The following is an 11,431-nucleotide window of genomic DNA, read 5'->3' as shown; positions in this document are numbered from 1 at the left end:
GGCCCACTTCTCGAGCTTGTCCAATGCTGCAGTACGCTGTCTGAGGAAGAGATTCACCAGCAAAACTGCTGCTTCTGGTGGAGCACAGGAACCATACATACAATATGAGGCTTAGCTGAGTTTTAAATTGGAGTACGTGAGAAAGGCCTTTTCTAATTTTATTCTTCAACCATGGGAGAAAGTGTTCCTGTTTTTAGACGTTTCTACTGGCTCTGAAGAGACAGCTCTCTTCTAAGCTATAAGAAGGATAATTTCATACCAGACGCAGATCTACTTCATAATGATAAATTCAGTAGTGAGCCTTTTATCGCAGGTCCAATAGCTTCAACTACTTCTCCATCTCCAGAACTTCCTGGTCCTGTAGTTGTTATTGTTGCAGAAAAGCATGTGAGGTTTCCAATGATCTAGCCCTATCTTTGACTCCAGGATGGTAGATGGCAGCACAGGCACAAATTGTTTTGCAAAGACTGTGCTAGCAGCCAGCCCTACTCTCTTCCTCCCTCTGGCTCCTTTACTCTTCAATAACTTTTTAGCCTCAGTGTGCTTTGTAGCCTCCAGTGTGTTGCCACCGACAGTTCTGCTAATGCCAGGAGCTCCCTTGCACAGCTTTGTGCCTCCTGCCTGGCACTAGGCAAAGCAAAGCAGAGATCCTTAGCCCTACAGCAGTCAGACCCTGTTCATTGTTATTTCTCTCTGAAAAGCTCAGAGAGTGTCTCCGTACCTGTGTATTTGCAGTGAGGACAATACAGCTCTGTCTCCAGCTGGCTCTCGCTGTTGCCTGCTAAAGCTTAGGCAGCTCACTATGCAGTTGTTGCCAAGGGCGCAGAGCGGGTTTCTGACTTTACTCCCTGGGAAGCCAGAGTTGATTTGTATCCTGAGACGTTCTGGATGCTGGGATCAGTTTAGCGATGGATGTCTTTCCCTCAGAGGGCAGTTATTAATAGCTTGACAATAAACGATGGCTGTGAACGCAGTGCTAGAACGTCCTAGCGATGGAAAAAAGAGCAGAGCAAAGGACACATGCTCTGAAGTTGATAATGGTGTCTCCCTTCATGTCCTGCAGCAATGAGATACATGGATTAATTTTAAATGCATTGGTAACATATGGGTCTAAATTTCATGCTCTTTAGAACAAGTCCTTTGAGCTAAGGCTGTTGTAAATTCTAATTAGTCTATGCTAATCTCCATAATAAGCAGCTATTTCTAATGCAGATCTAACTGATGAGGTCTGACAGCATTTTCGATGCTTATTTATACATCGGCAGCAAGCTGGTATCATGCTAGTACCAGAATGTTTGCTCAGGTTACGAAAACTCTGTATTTTCTGTACTCTACAGGGAGTTTGTATTTGCTGCAGGCTTGTGCCCCTTCTAGGACTGCCAGTTTACACCTGTTTGCTTGTATTTATTTATGCAGAAAATAGGGAAAACTCCTTCAGCCGTTCCCGAAGCTCCAGCGTATCCAGTATCGACAGGGACTCAAAGGAGGCAATTACGGCTTTGTACTTCATGGAGTCCTTTGCCCGAAAGAATGACTCCGCTGTATCCCCCTGTCTCTGGGTTGGAACGGGCCTCGGTATGGTCTTAATCCTCTCCCTTAATCTGCCTGCTAGTGACGATTTACGGCAGTCAGAGCCAGTCATGGTGTCACCAAGTGGTAAGAGTGCAGCTCTTTTCCTGTTTATTATCCGTCTTGGTACAACAGGGGGAATAACTGCATGATTTTGCATGGCCTTTTGGGCAGAAATTTCTCAATACATGTATCAAGCAATGGTCACTCACTACATAGAAGGCACATGAGTAAATAAAGGTGCTTGTGAGAGACCCGCAGCTTCATGAACTGGGTCACTTTGGTTGTGTTATTTCTGAAGATTACCTTGTGTCATAGGCAAAATTACATGTTTCCAGTGAGGAAAGGGAAATTAGCAGAGTTCCTTCATATTGTGAAATTACAGTCCTGTGTACAGCTCTGATGCAATCCTACCTGGGATGCTGTGAACAGTTTGGCTGTCTTACTCTCAGAAAGGTGCAGAGAAGCAGAAGGGAGTTCAGGAAAGGAAACAAAAATGTTGGCAGGTTGATGTACCAGGAGAGATCCTTGGCTGAGTGAGTGACAGATGGTGTAGCAGAGAGAGCAGAGGGCTGAGAGAGGTCAGGTCTGAGGAGAGGCAGTATGGGCTTAGTATGTTTAAAGTACAATAATGACAAAAACCAGAGGATGCACAGGAACAGAGGTTTTCCCCCCAGTTTGTTTAGAAAAATAATGCTGGAAGGTCACCAGACTAAGGAGAGCAATTTTACTGCTGGGGAATAAATACCCTACTAGTATAACATAGAGATAAACAACAGCCTATCTTTATGGTATTCAATGGCATGTATTATATAGATTAGTTGATACAAGCTGCCTGAGACTTTTTCGGTACTGGCAGCCTGTTTGTTCACTTTCTTGTGTGGTCAGGAAGAACTCAGCAAGGAAGACTTGTCACCTTAGCTCGATTAACCCGTTTGCTCTATTTACAAAAGCTGAATGTCAGCTATGCTGCACGCGTTCACAGTACTGACAACCAGTTTAATTGTGGTGCCAGTGCCAGTGAGAGGAAATCATGTTTTGCAGGCACAGTTCTGACACTGAAAGGAGCCGTGCTGACCTTCGCGTGCTTGGACTGCATGGGGACGTTGACACATCCGCCATATGAAGTATGGAGGGACCCACACAGTGCTGATGAGGGTGAAAAAACAAGAAAAAGGAAACTTGTCATGCATTCCCCTTCCTCCTCCCAGGATATGGGTGATCATCAATTTGCAGTCATTTGTTCAGAAAAACAAGCCAAAGTCTTCTCATTGCCTTCCCAAATATGTCTTTATGTCCACAACATCACCGAAACGTCCTTTTTATTGCGAGCAGATGTGGTCACCCTCTGTAACAGCGTCTGTCTGGCGTGCTTTTGTGCCAATGGGCACATCATGACACTGAGGTACTTATCTAACTAATCTTGTGGCAAAACTAAGCAAAGAGGTGGCACAGTGCTGTCACGTTCCACTCGTGTTTGCTCCAGAGTGTCTGATGCTCTGCATTAACTCCCTGGTGGGTGCATTTAATGCCCTGCCTTGCCCGCTGCCATACCTGTTCCTTGGCCTGTCTCCACGCGGGGAGTTAAGGCAGCTGCACAGCAAAGCAAACTCCTTTATTTCATAATAATCCCCCACCCATGTCAGCTGATGGCTCTTGACTTTTAACTATCCTGAAAGAAAACCCTGATAATTTTGTTCAGTTATGGTAAGTCAGGTATAGAGGAGTATAGAAAAAGTCAGGCATAGAAGGGGTACTGTTTATCCAGTGTGAAGCAGCAAGTCCCACTCTTGCCGTTTCGGAAGATTTTCCGCTCAGAGCACCTGGTTTCCCTTCCTTGTCATCTCCACCATTGAGCTGACTGTGCAGCAGGCCTGTGGTCACGCCCTCGCCTTGCTGCGCTCCCTTTCCCAGCCAGGCCATTTAAATTTTGGAAAGTGCTGTCCAAAACGGTGCACCAGGAGAAGCTGGAGGAGAGCAAAGGCGATGCTGGAGCCTTTGTCCATAGGGTGCGAGCAGGGCCCTGCCATGCCGTTTCCTGCAGCTGCCCGTGCAATAGCTGGGGGTAGGCCTTACCCTGCAAACTGCCCAGCCACGTGGCACGAGCCATACTGTGTCACATGCACAGCCCAAATCCAGGCAGTAGCAGAAGCCTAAGGGTCATTGCAGCAAGGCAGCTGAAACTTCTCCGTGCAGGGAAACAAAGTATGACGGGAAGGCAGCATGTTTATGGCAGAATTTTTCCGCGTAGAGCTGCACTTTAACTATTCCGGTTATGAAAAGCATAAACTTAAACGTTGGTTTGAAGTGCAGCCACAGAGCAGGTGTACCATTGTGTGGCAACTGGCGACTAACCTAGGTATCTGCTTCTCTTCAGCTTGCCCAGCCTTCGCCCACTGCTGGACATCAACTATTTGCCTGTAACAGACATGAGGATAGCGCGGACCTTTTGTTTCACTAACGAAGGGCAAGCTTTGTATCTCAGCTCTCCCACAGAGATCCAGCGCCTGACGTACAGCCAGGAGATGTGTGACAATCTGCAGGTAGGGCTCAAATCCTTACCTTGGTGCCTTTGTGCTTGTGTGGGAGGGCCAGTGGCCTGACTTGTCAGATGTAAATTGCCACGTGTTTACTGCTAGATTTTAGTATTTGAAGTGAAGGCTGTGCTGCGGGAGCAGGACAGACATGTTCCTCTCCACTTGCCCTGGCAGAATGATGCCAAAGCAGCAGAAAGGTCAGCAGCTCTGTCGCTCTTTGACTTTTTCATGGCACTGTCACCTTGCTCCTGTGCCCTAACGGCTGGCCCGAGCCTACAGCCTGCCCGCACGTAATTGCAATCTCTGCTGGCTCCGTACAGAGGCAGATTTGTGCCCAAATGGGACTCTTCACAGCCTGCTTCCCTCAAAGTCCTCCCATACGAAAGACCAACTGTTAAAAATGACTGAAGGGGAAGCTACAAATGGATAGCAGCTACAGCAGTTGGTACCAGCGTGTGTCCAACCACACAGCAACTACCTCAGTGAAAATAAGAATTCCTTCCCGTATTTTTATCATTTTTTATTTTAACTCTAAAAATATCTTAATTACCTGCAGCTTTCAGTAGCTAGGTGGGAGCATGAGACAAACCAGTGTGGTTAGTATCAAAAAATATGCTCTCTTTTAATATTTTTTTTTAATTATTTACCATTGTTTTTACTCCAATCATTGGTACTCCCCTTCTTCCACATGAGGAAAGCATCTCCCATTGTACATTAAAATATAGTAGCTATAGAAATGGTCTAATTAAAATAATTTATTTTGAGCAAAGGGTCTCTACAATGTTAGGTTTGGGTTGTTGTTTTTTTTTTTTTTACAATGAAAATGCAAATTAAAATGTCATTTACTGAAGAGGAGGAATTGTGAGAGTTTACAGGGAGGAACATGAGTAATAAAAGGGAAAAAAAGAGGGGGAATAAGTTCTAGGTTATATGATTAGCAGTGAACTAGGCTAGAAATACAAAAGAAATGGTCCTGCCAGCACTCATTATGCCCTAGGGAATAACATGTGCTGCGCTGCTCAACTCACATCAACAGCACTGTCTGCATCAAGGCCGAAAAAGCACGGTGAGGAGTGAGCATTGCACACAAGCTTTCGCGCACTGGAGAAGAGATTATTTTGCAGGGAACCAATTTTAAAATGATCAAAAGGTTTGATCAATATATCTTAGAATATGGACCTATAGTGAGGGGCTGCTACAAGCTAGATATTTTTTTATTAACCTTAAAAGCATCATACGACAACCAACCAAAGGGAAACACAGCCCTTGCTTCTCTATACTGCCGGACTGTGGCTGCTTGCCTCTCGGCTTTTATGCAAAGAGGGTCAATAAAAGACTTGCACAGTCATTACATGTGTACAAAAAGCAGATGACCCAGTATCACCTGCTACCTAGGAAAACAAAGCCAGCCTGCACGAGAGCCTCCACTTAGGCTGGAAGGGCTGCAGCAATTTTTCTCCCTAGAGCAGGTGACTGTGCAGAGGAGCAGTAAGTGTGAGTCACAGCGCTGTCCCAGCACGCAGCCTCCCGGGGGCCGAGTGCTTTGTGCAGCACAACAGCTGTATCTGCCTGTTGAGGCTTGGATGAGCAAACACAGAGCTGAGCAACAGGGCAGCAACTGTTCTCAGTGCACACAGCCTCACTAATGGGGCTGCACGCTTTCTTTATCAGTTTTGTTCTGGAGAGCCCACTTTTCCTAGTACTGCTGCAAATAAATCTGAGCCTGAGATTTGTTTGGGTTGACTGCTCCAAGATCTGGCACCATGACAGTGCCTTCAGCAGACATGCTTATTTAGCATTACTGACGGCACTGACAACACGCACTGTTACTGGGGAAGGGGGGAGGTTGTATGGAAGGTGATGGGATTTTGTTTAAAAAACAAACCACCAAACTCTCTGAACTGCTAGAAAGCACGGAACTCAGGTACGCTATAAAGAGAAAACAGAGAGTGACTGCCCTGCTTGCCTGGATAATCACTAAAGCAAAACAGGTAATTCACAACAAATTGTTTATTCAATTATAGCGTCGCCTCTGCTGTTTCTAAGCAAAATGTGATCTTATCACTGGTATTTTTACTCTGTACTGCTTATGAATTTTTTTCTCTGTGGTAATGAACATAAGATTGGGCAGTGACAAACCAAGTCCTTTTGAAAGCATAAGTGAATCTAGCTAGCCCAAGTATTTGCCTGTCATGAAACACCAATGTTAAGTACTCAATACCGTTCACACAACAGACTCTTTTAAAACTAGTTGATTAGATGCAATGCATGTGGCTCGTTAATGCAAATAAAGAAAACACCTATACCTGCTTTCACCTCACTAATTTTTCACGTGAACTTTTGTCTGACTTTGCTAGGACATGCTTGGGGATTTGTTTACTCCTGTGGAAACTCCAGAAGCCCAAAACAGAGGCTTTCTCAAAGGACTTTTTGGAGGAAGTGGACAAGCTTTTGACAGAGAGGAGCTTTGTAAGTCATTTATTGGGGTTTTTTTTGGCAGAACTTAATTCGTGGGATCCCCTGCCCTTGTCATCTAGCAATGGAGCGGTACGCAAGATTTAGATCATCAATGAAAAAATAAAGATGACATCATGAAGAAAGGGGAGGGTCCTTCCTATGGGAAGTTGCCTTCCCATGATTCCTCCACCTTGGCAGCTTCTTTTGAGCAATTGGGGGGGGGCCCACAACTGCACTGTCTGTGCCAGTGCACAGAGCAGTCTTCCACACGTGCCATCTGCACATCAAATGGCATCACCGCTGCAAGGCTGCAGCTCGAGGACAAGAAGCACTGACAGAGCCACGGCCAGGAACTCATTCCTGTCTGTTTGTCCATTTCTCCTTTGCAGTTGGCGAGGCCACGGCAGGAAAAGCCTCTCGCAGTCTTGCCCAGCACATCCCTGGATCAGGTGGAATTGAAGGCGTGAGAGGAGCCGCAGGAGGAGTCATTGGGGACTTGACTCGTGCACGCATTGCCCTTGATGAGAGAGGACAGAAACTGGGAGAGCTGGATGAAAGGACTGCGAGCATGATGGCCAGTGCAGAGGCGTTTTCCAAACATGCACACGAGGTAGGGGCCCTGGCACCACACACCCAGAACTAGGAACCGCCAACCCTGCAGCTGAGCCTTTGCTTCCCTTTGGGAAAGTCAAGTACGGTTCTCCCCATTCACGCAGGCATGTTGTTTTAGGTGTACTCATGTTAACTGACATGCCATTTTTCCGGCTCCCAAACAACGAGAATGCCGAAAATAAAGTTCCATTGCACACCCCTTCCTTTCATTTTTTCATAAACGAGCTTTTCATAAATGAGCATCCAGTTAGCCTCTGAATTTAGAACATGGCACTTCTCATCTCTCGCCTTTCTCACTAATTCATTATGATTTTTTTTTAAGCCACTTAGTGCACACATCTATGCAGTAGGGCAGAAAACAGGTAGGTAATGGGTATATAGGAACCTTTACAGACCTTCTTGGGAAGAAGAGGAGAACATTTCTAGCACAACACTGTGGTACAGTTATATAGAATAGGGCTCGCCTGGAACAGACAGCTTCTCTGCTTAGAGCTGGAAATGGAAAGCTCTTCCATCCCACACTGTTAAGGCTGGGAATCAACTAAAGTGATTTTCCTTGAAGATAAAACAACATTAAAGAATACTTCCCAAAATGCATGTTTTTTCATTTAACATGCATCATGTCTCTGGATAAGACCTTTACATTTTTATTGGCTTTTTTAAGTGTGAGGTAAAAATACACAGAAAGAAAGTGCCCAGAAATGCAAAAAGTTTATATATTCAGGGCATATCTACTATGCTCCATAGATAAGCTTCTTTCTATAGGAGTAAAAAGTTCCTGGTTATTCCCATACCTCTGTACTTTTTGCAGAAGAAAAGTAGTTAAATCTTTTAATGAACAGCAATATCAAGTAACTATTTTTTTTTAAAATTTAACAATTATGAAATTAAATACAAAGTCTCAGTGGGCTCAAGACTTGACGACACTGTTGGTAAAGCACAGCATTGCTCTTCCTTTTTTTACTTATGAAATTTGTGCTATTTAATGGGCCTAGGTCATATGTGATACCTCATATGCAGAGCAGTGTTTTATATCCATTTGTTTTGTTTCCCATTTCTGTAGGTGATGCTGAAATACAAGGACAAAAAGTGGTACCAGTTTTAGACTTTCAAAGAAGCTGCTTGTGGCTTTATTAAGACCACTGTTCAGGGAAGCAACATTTATTCCCAAATCTACCAGTCACTGGCCAGAGACAGTTTTTTCTCCTAGAAGGTGTTTTCCTGTTACTACTATTGGATTCATCACAGTGGGAGTCAAGGAGAAATTTTACAGACTGTGAGACGGAAGCTAGAATCATGTGGGTCTTATTCCAACAGCTGGCTCATGCGGTAGCCAATTTTTTTCCAAACAGAACTCAACCATCACTGTGGCATGTAGTTTTTCAGAAGCTGTAGGTATGAACTGTGGGGAGTGCGTCTGGTTAAAAATATTCTGTACAAACTTGAATGTTAATGCACTTATAAAACTTTGCATGACTAATTGACATCTTAAAAAAAAAAAAGAGAGAAAAAGAAAGCATGTTGTGACTGAAGAAAAATGGGATTTATTTCTATTCTGAGCAAAAAAAAATACTTAAATGGCAAAAATATTTATTTTTTAAAAGTGACATTACAAAAAGCCAGTACATTTTGAGCATGTTTGCTACCATTCTTAACATAAAAATGAGTTGAGTTGCATTTTATCTGCTCTTTATTTCCCTTGAAAAACCCTGCTTGAAATCAGTGCTGTTTAACTCCTACCAGAAGAATAACTAACTTCAAAATCCTTTGCCCAAAATTTACAGATTTTTCAAGTAGCTAGACAGGTACTATCTGAAATGTCATTAAAACATGAGCACTGATGGTTTATTTGCAATTCAGAGCACATGACATGTCATCCTTATCTGTACTTTTTAAAATGTGCTCTAGTTGTATCTCCATTGTCCCTGAAGGGGGCTGTGGCATTTTTCATCCCCGTGGTGTCTGTATCACTTGGTTGCCTTATTTCTCAGTAGCGGGAATAGAAAACCAGCTTAGGAAATCACTTCTTCAAGTTAGGAAAGGCAAGATGGCAAACTGTAGGGCTGCTGTCAAGGTCTGCTCACAGGAGCTGCTTAGCAGCTTGGCAGAGCAGCGATTCTTCTTGAGCAGTCGGTTGAAATTATGCTAAGGAAACTGCACAGTAGCCTCCCTAAGGCTGGGGGAGAGAGATCACAGCAGCAAAACTAAACGATGGGGAGGAGCATGAAAAACAATTGTCAACATAAGGCATTGAATTGGCACATATATAAAATGACAGCCTGAGTGCATGGCAATTGATTTTCTGATGACACTGCTAAAAGTAATTTGCTTCTGCTTCCAAGTGGCTTGTTTAGTTTCTACAGTGAACTCTGCAGAAAACTCTCCAACCTGCAGCTACAGAAGAGAACAATAAGTAAGTAGAACCTATTACCTGTCTACGCGAATAGATTCCTAGTCCATGAGTGTGCTGCAGTCACAGTAGCCTGCAAGAGCCTCGCTGCCACACAGGTCACACTGTTAAGTTAGACATTTTTCCAAGACTGGCTTGGAAACAAGGCACTGAAGGCTTGTTTTCACATGCCTGAACATAGCTTCAAATTAGAAAAGGAAAGTGAGGAAAAGGTGGAAAAGCAGCATTTAAAAATTTCTATATGAGAAGAGTGACATCCTCTGATGCCTCAAGGAGTCCCGACAGACACTGATGCAGACAGGCAGCGTCCCCCATCAAACTAGATCTTAACTTCACTGGCATTTATATCATCCCAGTGTTTGGATGATCTTTCTCAAAGATGCCTTTCCCATATCCTTCTTTTTCTTGCTATAAAATGGAGGCCAGGAAATTGTGCAGTCCAGAAGTCTGGCTTCACTGTCAATCCCAGCTGCACAAGTTAAAGGGCTGTAACAGATTTGAGGTGTTAAGTTTTAAATTCACATTGTAGCACAACAGGAATTCCATGCTTTACAGGATTTTTACATTTCTCTGTGGGCAAAATCAAAATGATGCCCTGAGAAGTCTAGCTCAACTGGGAATGAGACACAAATTCCTCTGTCACAGGAGAAACTGCACTATAATTGTGAAAACTGTAGAAAGCTGCTGGGAAAAAGGCCAAAGCCCAAGCAATGCCTCATTTTCTGCTGAGAGTTAAGGAACTGGAGTTGTCCATGACCTGAGTGGACATCTGCCTCTGTGTGTGTTTGAGGAAACAGCAAACTCACCACTGTCATGCCAGTATGAACTGGGTGGGGGAATTCCTTCCAGCATCCAGGTCACAGAACTGGCCACGTGTGTGTGCGAGGAATCATCACTGTAACAAGGCATCAAGAATGAGAAATAAATGAGCAAAACACTATAGCAATTCTATCTTCTGTTCAAACATATATTCATTCTGCCTGTGCTCTGGTCTATACTCCAAAACCACTAGTCTCTGGGCAACAAAATCATTTGGGGCAGCAAATCATTCAAACCCTCCAAACAACTTTGTAGCCCTTATTCTTCCTGCCTTCTCTGCTTTTACAGAGAAGCTAAGCAGTCTTCATGAATACCAAGCCAAGGCCACCCCACCAGCGTTTGTTGTGTACCCAGCTCTACGCTTACTTCTGCGCTGAGCCGGCGCAGATGGAAAGGCCATTACCGGTTCCAGTGCGGCACTTGTACACCCACAGGCTACAGGGCCAGTTTCCACTACGAACTGGTGTAAGGCAGCCACCCTTTAAGAACGCAGCCCGGGTGCGTGGTAGCGCGTGGTGCTCAGGCGGCAGCTGGTTCACTTTGATGACAAGGAAGCTACCAGTTCTGCCTAAGTTTTCTGCTGTACCTCACGTGGGTGGCTAATATTGCAAAGATCCCCATTACCTTGATTTCAGTGTCTTCAGGCTGGGGCTAGAGTGGCCCGCTCACTTGTTTGAGAATCAAATGTAAAAAAATTTAAGAGCAACTTTTAATTGCTAATCACTGTAGCACACCCAGAGAGAAGAGTGTCTCCAACAAGTCTTTCACACAATGCCTGACTGACTTTGGCTGCCAACTTAACACCGGGGGAACCTGCTAGTAGATTTCCATTTGCATTTTTATGCAACAGAGAAATGAGAATCTAGCATCCCTCAAACTTAAAATTTTTAATACTTAAACTCCTAAGCAACTTTTCTCTAGTACTCCCCATCAGGTCACAGCTGTATCTTGCTTTCCACTCTTACATATTTTACGTATTTCCAGACAGTTACAAATTACTGTTTCTGTTAAGTTCACCACTTCTGAC

At 44.2% G+C, this 11,431-nt stretch overlaps 1 protein-coding gene across 1 annotated transcript; it reads left to right on the top strand.

The window, feature by feature from the left end:
- Nucleotides 1–1,416: 1,416 nt before the first annotated feature.
- STXBP5L (syntaxin binding protein 5-like) lies at nucleotides 1,417–8,664 on the top strand (the record flags this gene model as incomplete). The annotated part of the gene is made up of 6 exons (XM_009580229.1): nucleotides 1,417–1,656; nucleotides 2,614–2,974; nucleotides 3,947–4,112; nucleotides 6,464–6,575; nucleotides 6,953–7,173; nucleotides 8,239–8,664. Coding segments are annotated over 6 exons (1,142 nt in total), but the record flags the coding sequence as incomplete, so codon positions are not given.
- Between the last annotated feature and the right edge of the window lie 2,767 nt (nucleotides 8,665–11,431).

The sequence above is a fragment of the Fulmarus glacialis genome, unplaced genomic scaffold (genome assembly GCF_000690835.1).
Source record: "Fulmarus glacialis isolate BGI_N327 unplaced genomic scaffold, ASM69083v1 scaffold20956, whole genome shotgun sequence".
In the NCBI taxonomy this organism is placed as follows: Eukaryota; Metazoa; Chordata; class Aves; order Procellariiformes; family Procellariidae; genus Fulmarus; species Fulmarus glacialis.
This window is presented reverse-complemented; position numbering and strand designations above follow the sequence as displayed.